General features: G+C 36.1%; 1 protein-coding gene across 1 annotated transcript in view; it reads right to left on the reverse strand.

The window, feature by feature from the left end:
- Window positions 1-16,139, reverse strand: part of ND-49 (NADH dehydrogenase (ubiquinone) 49 kDa subunit) — a 133,028-nt gene that overhangs the window by 44,916 nt on the left and 71,973 nt on the right. The window contains exon 7 of the mRNA XM_090412813.1: window positions 14,370-14,489. Within this exon, the coding sequence (XP_090268939.1) occupies window positions 14,370-14,489 (120 nt within the window). The remainder of the gene's footprint in view (window positions 1-14,369; window positions 14,490-16,139) is intronic.

Consider the following 16,139-nt stretch of genomic DNA (forward strand, 5'->3'; position numbering starts at 1 on the left):
TGACCATTTTGTTTAATTTGAGTCTCAGGTCTGGGTTAGTCCTGAAGGGGTGGAAAGAGGAGAAAATAGTTCCACTGCATAAAGGAGGTTCAAAGACTGCTGATTTAAATTACCGACCGATCACAATATCAGGAATCATTGTTAAGGTCTTGGCGAAAATAGTCAAGAGGAAAATACAGGAGTGGATAGATGAAAATGGGATACTGTATGGGGGACAGCATGGTTTTGTGAAGGGTAGATCATATTTCAGTAACTTGCTCACGTTTTATATCACAGTGACGGCTGAACTGGATAAGAGAAATGGGTTTACAGTGATTCTACTGGACCTTGCCAAGGCCTTTGACAGGATACCACATGGAATTTTAATTAGTAAACTACAGCATATGGGGATGGATATAGGGTTGGTAAGATAGATAGATAGGAGGGTGGTTGATGGAGAGATATCAGAGAGTGGTTTATTCAGGAGTAGAGTCCAAAAGATGGCCTGTGACTAGTGGTGTGCCGCACGGTTCTGTTCTTGAACCACTACTTTTCAATTTTTTTTTTTTAAATAAGGAAACCTGTGGTGCGTTCATAATTTACACACGTATAAACCACAGTGAAAATTATTTAATTGTAAATATTTCATCCTAAGTATCTTAGGACATCATCAGTACAGTATTTAAACAAAATTAGGAATAACATACAGTTAGGGCGTATGATTACAATAGAATCTCATGAAAACGTGCATAACATGTTAAAGTAGTACAAAAAAAAAAAAAAAAAAAAAAAAAAAAAACATTAATTATTTAACACAATTTTGTATGATAATTTCCCATACTTTAGAAATAGTAAGAACGTCATTGCGGTTTAGGTTTGGTCTGTGTAGTAGGGCTTCAGAACTTTCTTTGTATAAACGTTCATGTTTAAATAAAAATCTATGTAAAAGTTTAGCCTTTTCCCAATGGATCCTATGGTTTGGATTTTCAATTCCGTGTTGAGAGAGGCCAGATTTCAGCGGTTTAAGAAGACGAATGTGGTCTTGATGTTCCGAGATGCGTTTCTGAACAGACCTACCTGTCTGTCCAAAGTAAGATAATTTGCATGAGCATTATTATTATTATTTGACACCTCCAGGGAGTCCAAAGACTCATCGAGGGAGAGTGTGCCAACAGCATCGAACGATTTAGCCCCTTCCAACTACTAACCACGCTCAAACTTACTTAACTGAGCCATTAGTAGCAGAGGCTCTACCAATCAATCAATTGGTAGAGCCTCTGCTTCTGGTAAACACAAGGTAACATCAAGGGTGAGAATTTGTCCTTAGGAGAAGGTAATAAGTTGTAAATTTGGTTGATAGGTTTGTAAGTAGTGGCAAAATTGTATTTCTTCATAATTTTAGAAAGACGTTCTGAGATGCCTTTAATGTAAAATATGGGAATCCTATGCACTTCTTCCTGTCTGGTTTGATGTATGCAGAAGTGACTGATGATTTTCTGAGTTGTTTTGGGATTATATCCATTTAGGATGGCTGTATTTTTGATAACTTCTAATTCCTGGTTTAAAGATTCTACAGAGGAGCAGAATTTGTGTGCTCTGGAAACTAGTGATTTAATAATCTGGCATTATTAAATGCCAGATTCCTGAGATGGATGATGAGCAGAAGAATTGTGAATGTAGCGACCTGAGAATGTAGGCTTGCAAAAGACGGACGTGGCGATGGAACCGTCTTCTTTTCTTTGGATGTGTAAATCCAAAAAAGAGATACCCTGTGGAGATTCTTTTTCTAAAGTAAAGTTGATGCGATGATGAAGAAGGTTAATTTTATCTAGAAACAGTTGTAATTCAGGTTCGGGATGATTCCAGTCTGCAAATACGTCATCGACATATCTTAGCCAAATTTTTGGTTTGGGTTCAAAAGTGAATATTTTTTCCTCAAGGTGTTCTAGAAACAAATTTGCTAGGTTTGGTGATAAAGGAGATCCCATTGCTGTTCCTTCCTCTTGCTTGTAAATTTGACCTTTCCAGGTGAAGTAACCTGATGCAATAACAAACTTGAACAATTCAACTATATCAGACGGAAATTTGTGAGTTAGTAATTCTATTGTTTCTTTATGGGGAATGTTTGTGAAGAGGGAGACAATGTCGAAGCTGATTAACAAGTCAGTTTTTGATAGTTGAATGTCTTTAATTTTTGTGTGAAACTCAGTAGAATTTTTGATTGAAGAGACTGAGTGGCCTATGTGAGGGTGGAGAAGGTTAGATAAGAATCTTGATAACTTGTACGTTGGACAGCTGATACAGTCTACGACGGGTCTAAGTGGAACATTAGTTTTGTGTAAGCTTAGGTAAGCCATAAATTCTAGGAGGTCTTGCATGGTATGTCTTAAGTTTTTTGATTGTTTCTTCATCTAAGGAGGAAGTTTCATTAAGTAGCTTATTTAATTTTCTGAGTTGACGATTCGTAGGATCAAAATCCAATTTGGAGTAAGTATTACGATCTTGAAGAAGTAAATTCATTTTTCAGTCATATGAATTGGTATCAAGAACCACAGTGGTATTTCTTTTATCAGTGTGAAGAAATAAAATGAATTGTAAATGAAATTGTAAATGAAATATTTACAATTAAATAATTTTCACTGTGGTTTATACGCGTGTTTCTTCTAATTATGAACGCACCACAGGTTTCGTTATTTAAAAAAGTTTTATTCCTTCACGGGGAAATGACAGCGCAGAAGACAACCTTACTAGGAAAACTGCAATTAAAACAGGGTAAGCTACGAGCTAGAATATCTTTTTTAAAAAAGTGCAAACGTGATAATCTTATTCCAACCTTTGCAAAACTGAAAGAAACCATCAAATCTCCAGGTGCCCATAAAATCTATCAAAAAGCAAGTCATTCCTTACTACTCAATCAGTTACAAGTGTCTAAGCATGAACTAGCAACAAACAATTTAAATATTACAGAACTAGAAACAGATTTGTCAAATACGTTAAATCAAGAATTGCTACAATTAATTATAACTCTCTCAAAGAATTCGGGAAAAAAAGCTTTTGATAAAAGCAATAGTGCTTTACATATTAAATACCTTAATCTATTAAATCGATCAAAAAAGATCACTAACAAATTACCAAAGGAAAAATGGGTAGTCAATTTATCTAACCGTCAACTAACAAAAGATGAATTAAATGTTCTAGCAAGAGGCCATAAATTTGCGATTTCACCAAAGTGTTTCCCATATTTAGACTTTATACATAATATAGAAAGAAACATCAAGCATCTCTCCAGTATTGAAGCCAACAAACTTCGTTTCGAAGTAGCTAAAGTGATCTACAATGCCAAACCTTCAGAATTAAATATCCCAGCGTCGGAATCGAAAGCTATTATTTCCTTAAAACGTAACAAAAATTTAATCATTACTAGAGCGCTGATAAAGGAAATACCACTGTGGTTCTTGATACCAATTCATATGACCGAAAAATGAATTTACTTCTTCGAGATCGTTAATACTTACTCCAAATTGGATTTTGATTCTACGAATCGTCAACTCAGAAAATTAAATAAGCTACTTAATGAAACTTCCTCCTTAGATGAAGAAACAATCAAAAAACTTAAGACATACCATGCAAGACCTCCTAGAATTTATGGCTTACCTAAGCTACACAAAACTAATGTTCCACTTAGACCCGTCGTAGACTGTATCAGCTGTCCAACGTACAAGTTATCAAGATTCTTATCTAACCTTCTCCACCCTCACATAGGCCACTCAGTCTCTTCAATCAAAAATTCTACTGAGTTTCACACAAAAATTAAAGACATTCAACTATCAAAAACTGACTTGTTAATCAGCTTCGACATTGTCTCCCTCTTCACAAACATTCCCCATAAAGAAACAATAGAATTACTAACTCACAAATTTCCGTCTGATATAGTTGAATTGTTCAAGTTTGTTATTGCATCAGGTTACTTCACCTGGAAAGGTCAAATTTACAAGCAAGAGGAAGGAACAGCAATGGAATCTCTTTTATCACCAAACCTAGCAAATTTGTTTCTAGAACACCTTGAAGAAAAAATATTCACTTTTGAACTCAAACCAAAAATTTGGCTAAGATATGTCGATGACGTATTTGCAGTCTGGAATCATCCCGAACCTGAATTACAACTGTTTCTAGATAAAATTAACCTTCTTCATCATCGCCTCAACTTTACTTTAGAAAAAGAATCTCCGCAGGGTATCTCTTTTTTGGATTTACACATCCAAAGAAAAGAAGACGGTTCCATCGCCACGTCCGTCTTTTGCAAGCCTACACTCTCAGGTCGCTACATTCACAATTCTTCTGCTCATCATCCATCTCAGGAATCTGGCATTTAATAATGCCAGATTATTAAATCACTAGTTTCCAGAGCACACAAATTCTGCTCCTCTGTAGAATCTTTAAACCAGGTTAGAAGTTATCAAAAATACAGCCATCCTAAATGGATATAATCCCAAAACAACTCAAAAAATCATCAGTCACTTCTGCATACATCAAACCAGACAGGAAGAAGTGCATAGGATTCCCATACCTTACATTAAAGGCATCTCAGAACGTCTTTCTAAAATTATGAAGAAATACAATTTTGCCACTACTTACAAACCTATCAACCAAATTTACAACTTATTACCTTCTCCTAAGGACAAATTCTCACCCTTGATGTTACCTGGTGTTTATGAGATTCCATGCTCATGCAAATTATCTTACTTTGGACAGACAGGTAGGCCTGTTCAGAAACGCATCTCGGAACATCAAGACCACATTCGTCTTCTTAAACCACAGAAATCTGGCCTCTCTCAACACGGAATTGAAAATCCAAACCATAGGATCCATTGGGAAAAGGCTAAACTTTTACATAGATTTTTATTTAAACATGAATGTTGATACAAAGAAAGTTCTGAAGCCCTACTACACAGACCAAACCTAAACCGCAACGATGTTCTTACTATTCCTAAAGTATGGGAAATTATCATATAAAATTGTGTTAAATAATTAATGTTTTTTTTTTTTTTTTTTTTGTACTACTTTAACACGTTATGCACGTTTTCATGAGATTCTATTGTAATCATACGCCCTAACTGTATGTTATTCCTAATTTTGTTTAAATACTGTACTGATGATGTCCTAAGATACTTAGGATGAAATATTTACAATTAAATAATTTTCACTGTGGTTTATACGTGTGTTTCTTCTAATTACTTTTCAATTTGTTCATTTACAATATAGGAAAGGATCTGAGAGGAAGTGTTCACTTGTTTGCTGATGATGCAAAGTTGGGTAGAGCAATAGAGATTGCACAGGATGTCAAAATTTTGCAAGATGATTTGGGTAGTTTGGAGGACTGGGCTAAGGAAAATGGATGTCAATTTAATGTGGCAAAGTGTAAGGTTATTCATTTTGGGATGAAAAGATTAGCAGAAGTATATCACATTGGTGGAACCGTACTCCAGGAGATTGATGAGGTTAGGGATTTGGGAGTATTGGTGGATAGGGAGTTGAAGTTTAAGGGCACATTGCAAAAGTGGCTTAATCGGCTCATCAAATCACCTGGTTGCTGAAAAATACTTTAACAAGCAGAGAAAAACAGGTTATTGTTCCTCTCTATCGAGCCTTGATAAGACCCCATCTACACTACTGTGCCCAGATATGGGCGGCAAGGTTTCTTCTCGATTTGGAGGAGGTGGAGAGGATCTAGAGACAAGTGACCAAGATAATAGCAGGACTATGGAAAGAACCTTACGAGAACAGGTTGAAGATTTGTGGGCTGCAGAAATTCGTTGATAGGCGATAAAGGGGTGATATGATTGAGACATTCAAATTACTGAAGGGTTTCTATAAGATTAATTCAGAAGATAATTTTGAGAATAGGACTGGTAGTGGGAGGACTAGGGGGCATCCATGGAAGCTTAGTAAGAGTGTGGTTAGCAAGGGTGTTAGAGCTAGGTTTTTTACTTAGAGAGTGGTAAATGTGTGGAATAAGCTGCCAGAGTCTGTTGTGGGTGCCATGGCTGTATATTAGTTCAAGGTGAAGTATGATAGATACTGTGTGAATGTTGAATAATTCTTGACATGATGTTGGGCCTCCCTCGATGAGTCTAAGAACTTCTTGGAGCTGCCCGTTATAATAATAATCGAGTATGGACAGTATTTAGGAACTTTAAGTGATTATTTAGCATAAGACAAATTGTCTGGAATGATTATAGATGATCATTCCAAAGTAGGTAGAATATTGATTAGAAATGTATAATGTGTATATTATGTGTGATAAATCTCTAACTTAAAAGAAGGAGTTACTGTTCATACATTAGAGTATTAATCAGTTTAATACAGTTTGATTTAGCATGTCATTGAACTAATTGAAAGTGAGATTGGTCTAAGTGTATATTATGTCTTTAGATTCCAATAAATATGTTTTTTCTTCTATACCTGAGTTTTGCCTGTGATATGAATCAAAACTAACGCTCATTAATTTGAACCACAGATGCGGGGGGGGGGGGGGGGGAATTGAAAGAAAGGTATAATATGTTGTTATAGAGGTCACGACTGCAAACCAGAGTTTACTTAGCCACAGTAAAGCATTTAATTTATGAGTTTAAGCACTAAATTTATTCACCTGTGCACCAATAGTCTGGAATAGTCTCCACGAATAAGAGTCCCCTCTATTCTAAGATATTGGCTGGCACAGCTTTAAAAAATAAATTTGTCAATATCTGAAGAGGAGACGGCCCCAGAAAGAAATTAGTGGATTCTTTTCTTTTAGCAAAGAATAACCTTTAACAGTCAGGGTAAGCACGTGAGTAAAATTAGGAATCGGCTAGAGATATAGAATTTGCTTTCCTTATAGAATGAACACGTAAGAAGTGATACACATATTAAAGTCAGGGAAATTTTGTAAGTCTTGTAGTCATTGTAGATTCATAAAGGAAGTAAATTATTTTAAGGAAAAGTGACGACAATATTTAACAATGGCGCAGCTGACAGGATGTGATTAGGTCCCGAAAAATTAAGTAAATCGATCTATCACAGGTAATGAGTTGGTCTTTGGTTTATATTAGGCAATCAGAAATTTGTTGGAAATAGTAGAAATTTTGAGAAAATAATCTTATATTTCAGTGTAAGCTCTAGTACAAGTATGTCTCTCCCAACTAGTTCCGAGATGAACGACACTGAATTTTTTCATACAATAAACCCACAACAAGTATTCCCCCAGTTCTCTAGAGAGGAATCAGATGATGTGTTAACGTTTTTTGGTTATATTGAGGAACTGAGAAAAATCGGTAGATAGAGTGATTTCCAACTCCTTATTCTGCTACGCAGCAAGCTAGTGGGGAAGACCAAGGCCTTTTTCTACTCCTCACCAATTCTGAAAGAGACCCTGAGCTACTCAAAATTCAAAGGAATCCTTATATCTCAGTTTTCGAGGATAAAGAATGTAGGGACTAATTTGTGGAAGCTGCAGAAAATGGTGCAAAAGGATAAGGAGAGTGTGTCCGACTTCCACAACAGGTTGCTGACCCTCTCCAGTACCCTAAACGTCTCAAGAGAAGACAAGCACCATTTGGACTGGGCAGTCTTCCAACACTTTAGGATTGGACTAAGACCACAACTGAAGGAGACGGCTTTTGGTAAGGAAATAACAAATTTGGAAGAATGCTATGCAGCCGTGAGAGAGAAAGAACTACTGCTTAGTGACATCTGTCCCACAGCTAACATAGGGTCGGTTAATGTAATTAGGGAAGAGATGGATAACAGGGATCCGGGTGTTATGAAGGAAAGGCAGAAAGCGCCGAAAAAAAATGAGGGAAGTAGAGCCGAATCAGTTTGCCAGGTTTCTGCTAGTGTTCCTGATCTAAACGAGGTTTGCTCACTAATTAGGCAGGAAGTTGAAAGATTACAGCAGCCTGTTATGGAACACCTAGATGCTGTGCTTGGTCAGTTGACAGCAGCATCTACAAGAAACCTGGAGAGCTCCTTTCAGCATGAGAAAACAACCAGTCTAATCCACAAGGAAGTTGCAGAGACTGTTGCTTGAAAAAATGAAAATGCAACAGTTGAAAGAACTGTCTGATAGAGACACTGCAGAATCTCCTTTGTCTTCGTGAGGTCACATAAGAGAGCCCCCAAGGTGCTACCACTGCAGTACAATTGGGCATCTTGCCCGAAATTGCTTTGTCAAAAGAGGAAACACAAGGGGAAACTATCACGCAATGGGAGAATCACACGTTTGCACCAAACAAACCTGGAAAGGGGATAGCCAACATCAAGGGTATTCATCTGGAATCACAGTAGAGGGAATGATCTAAGTTTTGTAGATCTAGAAAAGGCATACAACAAAGTAATTGGTGAAAAGCTTTTTGAAACACTACAATTATATGCGGTAAATAGAAAACATTATACAGAGCAATACATAGTCTATATTTAAGTTGTCAGTCAGTAGTTAAAATTGAAGAAAATACAGGTAAATGGTTTGATGTAAAATCAGAGGTAAGACAAGGATGCACATTATCTCCATTCTTATTCATCATCTATATTGATCACATTATGAAAGAAATGTCGCAAATGTGGCCTGATATTAGAACTAGAGAGAGATGTCAAACTTAGCTCTTTGCTTTATGCAGATGATGATGTACTACTAAACACATCTAGTGCAAGTCTCCAGGATTCACTAACTAAATTAAATAACAGCTGTAATAAAAAATTTGGCATGAAAATCAGCAATAAAAAGACCAAACTTTAGCTCTATTCTGAATGGAGATCCTATAGAACAAGTAAAATATTTCAGCTATTTAGGCACAGTGAAGATGGCAGGTTAAATCTGGAAACAGACATCAGAAGAAGCAAAGCTGGTATGGTGAGTAGCTAGCTGAATAAATTTATATGAAATAAGAGAGAAATTAGCCAAAACTAGCAGTACACAAGATAGTATTTAAACCAGTTTTAAGTTAAGGATCTGAGAGTTGGGTTAGAAATAAAAATCAAAGAATACAGACCACAGATATGAGGGTTCTGAGAAAAATCAGGAGAGTGAACCGATGGCATTAATGGCAGAATCATATTAAAAATGAAGATATTAGAAAGGAACTTGACATCATTAGCACTGAAGAATGTGCAAGCAGGGCTAATCTAAGGTGGTATGGCCACTTAAATAGAACGGGTGAAAAAAAGAGACCCAGAGGAAGACCAAGGTCTAGGTGGATTGATTTGGTCAGTAGTGCCTTAGAGGCACAAAATATTAGATATGACAATATTGTAGTGCTCACAAGTAATAGATTGATTTGGAGGAAAATTGATGATAGGAGATTAATAATAATGTAAAGTTAATCATGTAGTGCTGTCACAGTAAGCTCAATACCCCTTGGGGGTACATATCAGGAAACATGATGATGATGATATATGCCATTTACTTTCCACATTTTGTCCTGTGTTAGTTGATTTGGTGATAGACGATGTGAATTAGATCAAGCTCAGCTGCAGAAAATATCCCACGTTTTGCTCTGGACTTTCTTAACTGCTTACATTCTGAATTCCATTAAGGTGGAAACTGACTTGTTGAGGACTGTTGATGTTTTGGTTACTGCAGTTGTAGCAACTTGTATGTTACACTCTGTAATATAATTAATTGCTTCATTAACAGTAGAGGAGCTAACAGCTCCTCAATCAAATTCTGCTAGGGATGAGAAGATATTCAAGAATAATCTATTTTATATCATAATATCATGAAAGACAGTTGCCCATGTAAGGGAGTGGTTATTATTGGAAAATGATTGCTCCCATACATGTTATCTTCTTGTAATAATAATAAACAGTTGAGAGAGAATGATTATTAAATTGGTCAATAACAATGAATGTTCAGGTATCCATAGTAGATATGGTATTCAGAAGGGAAAGATTGCTCCCATACATGTTATCTTCTTGTAATAATAATAAACAGTTGGGAGTTTGTGCACTACCCCACAGAGTATTGTGCATAAGTCCTTATTAAGAGTATAAGGCTAGTCGTTGAGAAATACCTAGATGGTAGATAAATGCAGCATACTATAATAACAGATTATAACAAGAGGTGGATAACAACTACTTCTGTGAGTGTTGAGTAGGACTTGTTGGAAAGGGGTATGATTGTTCACAAGATGATACACCTTCGTGGGTAGGTTTATTTCCTATCATGTCCTTGGAAATAAGAGGTATACCACAATATAGAATCCTCACCCAGGTTTCAAATACGACTCTTGCAAAAAGAAGTACACAGGCTCGTGTTTTTGCAAGAGGACATTAATATCATCCATTTTTTGACAGAATCCATGACAATTCTACGAGATGTGGCTATTAAATAACAAGACAAGGTCGCTGTGAATTGTGTACTCATAGCAGTGGGATGCACTTACAGCGTGAATGACCTTGAAGGTTCTAGAAGCAGTTGAGATAAGCATTGTTCACAGTTGTAAAAGAAACGTGAAGTCGCTTTGCTGGAATAATATCTAACGTTAAACTCGAGCAGTGCATTAATCTCAAATTCCTTGTGAAATTGAAGAAATCACTGACCGAGTGTTTTAAACTGTTGTAGGGGTTGTACGGTGATAACGTAATGTCATGTGCGCAAATGTTTGAATGGCACAAACACTTTGCTGAAGGTCGAGAAAACATTGAAGATGACAAACGACTAGGTCGCCATGTCACGGCAGCAACCGAACAAAACACTGGGAAAATTAATGAAATTGTCTGCAATGATCGTCGATTAAGCATTTGGATGATAGCAGGCATGGTGCACATTGATAAAAAAACTGTACGATAAATTTTGCATGAGCAATTAAACATGAACAAAGTCTGTGTCAAAATGGTTCCCAAAAACTTGTGTCAGGAGCAGAAAGACGTCCAGAAACAAATTTGCACCGACAGCATGGAACGGCTGACAGCAGAGCCGGACTTGCAGGAGAAGATCATCACATGTGACGAGACATGGATTTTCCAGTACAATCCAGAAACAAAGAGACAATACACTTTGTATGATGCACTGGAAAACTCTGTCGCCGAGAATGAAAAAAGGAAGAATGAGCAAGTCAAAACTGAAGGCAATGCTGATCGTTTTTTTTTTTTTTTTATATCAATGGCATGGTAATGGTTGAATGGGTACCAGGGGGTCAGACAGATAACCAACATTGTTATCTTGAGGTTCTGGCCAAGCTGAGAGAATGAGTGAGGAAGAAGAGACCCGATCTGTGGAAGAACAACGCTTGGATTCTCCATCAGATCAGAACAACGCTCCAGCTCACAGTCTGTAAAGTACTATCTGGCTGATAAGATCCCAGTGTTGGACAATCAACCCACCTTACTCGCCAGACTTAGCTCCATATAACTTTTACCTTTTTCCAAAGTTGAAATCTGCATTGAAGGACACCCATTTTCAGAGATTTTCATCTCTACTTCCTCAGAAAAAATGTCCAAGAGAGACAAATTCTACTTATTTCAGGACAGACTGTATTTTTATGGTTTGATTTTTCTCAGAGAAGGGAGGTGGTGTCCAATCCCATCCATTAATGGATTTGGGATGCAATAATTTCTGGCGTGTTTTTCAGGAGTGAGGTCATGTTTAGGTTTTTCTCCTGTAATTTGCTCTATGGAAATTGCAGGTAAATCATGCCACTCAGGGATGATGTAACTGTGAGAAGATGTGGGAGAGATGTGTTAACATCTCCTTTGACACTTGTTTATACTGTTGCATTTTCAGTATAAGCAGATTTTCCACTACATATTGTGGTTGCTGTATGCTTCACCTATTGATGTAGTATGTGGGATGTAAGGGGTGGTGAAGCGCAAGCCTCTCCCACTCAAATGTCAACCTCACCTTCTCATGGTCCATCCTGTTCTAAAAGTACAAACGAGGCACTGGTGACTGAGTATGGGTAGTATAACCCTAACAGAGTAAATGCTGTTAGATCTGCCTTTCCAGAGGCATTAGGTAGCAGCCCCACCACTGGACTTACCCAACGACAGGTTAGTAACCTGCCCTGGGGGAAATTCAAAATACTTTCAAGTCTCATCCAAAGAAAAGCCAGACGGACTATCAGGGAAAAGACTACAATTCAGGAAATGATAATTGAAATTGGAAAAAGGAACACATAATGAAGAAGAACACAATATGGAATGTGAGAAGCATTGCAAACAAAGAAGAAGAACTTGATAAGCAGCTAAACCAAGCTGATATTACTCCTTGAGAAAAGTTCAGAATTTTGTGAGGGATTACTGTGTTTAACATTCTCACAAATGGCAGGCTTGTCGATACAATGCAAGACTATAAATTAAAGATGCCAAGAAATTATATTCTTGGTTTAATCCTTTATCCAAGTGTAAGCAAAGTTTGTGCATGAAGTATCTTCACAACTGGATAGTGGCTAATGATTTCACATCAACTGTGGACTTTCTCATAATGCATAGCATTACACATCCAAAGAGGATGTGCTTTGCATTATGGAATAATAAAGCAATTGATGTGAAGTCATTAGTCTCTACATACAAGTAGCTCAGTCATGAAGCTACTTCACAAGTGCAAAATTTGTTTGCTGACACTTGGATAAAGGATAATTCCTCAGCATCTCTAATTTATAATATAACCAAGTGAAAAAAATTTCAACAATGCAGGCTACCAGGATCGTCTCCTTTCTGGATGTCTCTGAGATATATCACACAGCAGCAGTGTGTTGGATCACAATAACAGTAGTCAGGAGGATAGATTAAAAAAGCCTTAGAAGTAAAAAATATGAGAAGAATAACAACAATGGAGAAATGAAAAGTTTTTTTTCACCATCACTAAGAGGTTGACCTTCTCCACCACTGAAAGGTGTCCCACACAGGGCTGATCAGAAAGGGGGGGGGGATACAAATTACTGGGACCTGGCAGTCCAGAAGACAATTTGACAGTCCTTGCTTGAAGAGAGGGAAGGGCAAAATAAGCAAAATATTTTTTCAGCAAGGTCCAAACTCTCCTCTGAACAGCCTTGCCCCAACATAGAGGGATTTAATATGCATGAAAGTTGAATATAAAATATGCAACTCATTTTTCGTAATCCAGTAGAGCATTCTAAAATTTTGCATTGAAAGAACTTTGTATTTTTGAAAATACAGTTCATTCCTAGGTGTGGGTTTGATATAATATTTGCATATAAAACCTCGGTTGTGTGGATTTCAATATTGAAAACTAAAAGGTTTTAATATAGTTCACTTATAAAGACATGCTTATTTTTATACATGTTTTGAATTTATTTTTATTTCCTATTGTTACTTATGCACAAACTAGGAAGAAATCTAGTTTGTACATAATACAAACTATATTTGTTCAAATACAGGAACAAATGGTGAAACTACATGCAATAGAAATGGATACAGACTTAGGGATTAGAGTCCAGTTCAGTCCATAATGAACTGAACTGGAGTTCTTTGGCAGATACATAATCCTCACATCTGAGACAAAGTCAACCAAATATTCTATAATTTCTAAAACTATTTATGCATTATAATGATATAACAAACACACAGACTGGGATGTCATCAGTTAAACACACTGTTTCAGTTGAAAAAAAAGAGAATAAATAAAGAAAAGTCTGTTATCAAATCAACTTACAATATGTAGTAAAGCCTATCAATTGTTCTTTATGGATGGATTACTTTTTCCTAATAGACTTCTCAGCTGGGTTGTTTGGAATTATGGTCAAAACAAACAAATCTTATGTCTTATCTTACATGTTTTCTGGCTGGTCTGTTTTATAGGATGAAAAATGCTCTGCCTCTGTCACCAGCTAACGCACATTAATATGAAAAGCCCTTACAATGATTTTGTAGGACATCGTAATGCATAGATACAAGTGGTCTGTTGTAGACCATCATATGTATTATAACTATCCTGCAGCTCCTTGCATTTTACATGGGATTCAAACCCAGGTCTTTCAAAATGAAGGGAAAATGTCATGACATCCTTGCAAATATAAACTTAGATTACTTTGATTATACTGATCTCATATGAAGTAGTAAGATTTTTTTCTCCCAGAAAATTGCGTTTTTCATTCCACATATAGGCAACTCAGCCATGAAAACACACGCAGTTTACAGACAAAAAATACTACTGTTGGTGGTGTGCAACAGATGGCATTGTGTATAGTTGAAGAATTAAGTAACAGAAACTGTGAGTTGTGTGCAGTTGGAGGATTAAGTAGTAGGGGAAGGTGTGGGATATTTGGAGTAGAGTGCTCTCCCATGATGAGTCCTTGGAGGTATCACAGAGTAATAATCTTCTTTGCAATAGTAAAGAAAAAAAAAAGGTTGAGAATGAGAAAAAACCAATACCTGAGGATTAACTTCTTACTTACCTATCATAACAATCACCTTTTATACCAACTGGAACATCAAATTCAAATTCTTCATATCCATCATAAGGTTGAGTCTTTCTGAGATCCCATTTTATTCCAGAACCTCGAAGCATAACCCCACTATAAATATCAGTTTTAAATTATAAATGAAAATATTATAATTAGAATATTTCAGATTATCAAAATTCATATTTTGCTCCCAAACAAATTTGAGGTATATAACTGGTTGATTAATACATAAGGTGTAAATATATTTTTCCAATTTCTTTGAAAAGAACTGATTTTTTGCTTATAGCATCAAAGATTATCAACTAATTATCAGATAACGAGCATCAAACAAGTCACTTGTATTACAAAAATGATAAATAACATGAATATAAAATTGCAGTTACAATTTTAAAATTCATAATAACTGTCATATGACCATAAAGTAGAGAAAATTACATAAAAATAAATAATAATTAAAAGATGTATTAAAAAGAGGGAGAACATCAGAAGTTTATCTAGTGAGAAACAAATTATCATTCATTTTTTAATGTATATCTTCAGGATTGTACAAGATATGATAATAAAAGATTTCATTGGCTATGCTCTGTTCCACTTTAAGATTGCAGCCTGCTCACCACAAGGTGCATAATCCTCTGTGCATAAAGGTATCAATGTCACCAAGCACTTACATCCTCTCATTCTATGAATGTCGATGCACGTTGTTGTTTTATGTACCTGAAGCCAAGCTCCTCCACCATCTGAAGTGTTGTTCTTGATATTTGTGGCAGACTGAAAATTGCCGTTGGCTTCAATAATCAGCTTGTTCAGTGTGGGTTGCTCATTTCTGAAAAAAAAAAAAATGGATGAATTTTTTGGCAAATGGCACACCAAACAAAGTCATCAAATCTTGGTGCCAAGTGCTTTGCAATGGACTGGCAAAGTTTGAGTGTGTGAAGCTTGAAACTTCATGTAAACATTCAGTCAAAATTTGCTTTGATTGACTCGTCAATGTTTTCCCATGAGAAATTTGAATAAAAAAATCTGGAGTCACAATCAAAACACCTCTCTCATCTGACATTTGTTTGTTTTGATTTTGAAATTGTGGCAAAGCCACTACGCAATGTGATTGGTCAAAACAATCAGCAAGTTTATTTACATACTTATTTTTGTGACCTAAGATGGAACTATTTTCTATTGGCAGAATTTGCTCTTTTACATGAGGAAATGATTTCCTGAAATCTTAAAGTTGAACAGGATATAGTTTTCAATTAACTTATTTTGAAAATAGTCAGTTATTTGTCATAGCTTTTGATTTGAGCAGGTCTTACATTTCAATCTTCTAAAGCAGTGTTTCTCAAACCTTTCTGGTGATGTCTCATAGCCTTCTCCCCACACTTTATTGATAGGTATTATTTTATCAACAGAAGTGAGCCTTCATATTCCACTCTTAAGTGCAAAATTATGGAATAACATTCACAACCTTAATATTTTTTAGCAGAAAATTGAGAGGAAAACAGGATAGTATTTCTTGGTGCATTTCTCTATATACAGTGGCGATATAAGCAGATGGTAAAATATTATGTATATTATTAAAATGAATAAATACATTAAATGAATTATGTAAAATCTTTTTTAATTAATATTTTTAATGAATGAATGAAAAAAGCCTGTAACTTCTCCCATTGTGGGAGGATTGGGTCTACTAGTCCCATGGTGATCCACCCCATCTTGATAGAGTGTATACATATTTGTCTGGATGAAGGTATGAAGGAGAAAGACATC

This window comes from Typopeltis vanoorti, chromosome 23, assembly GCF_054136105.1.
Source record: "Typopeltis vanoorti isolate ZY-2024b chromosome 23, IOZ_Tvanoo_1.0, whole genome shotgun sequence".
Classification (NCBI taxonomy): domain Eukaryota; kingdom Metazoa; phylum Arthropoda; class Arachnida; order Uropygi; family Thelyphonidae; genus Typopeltis; species Typopeltis vanoorti.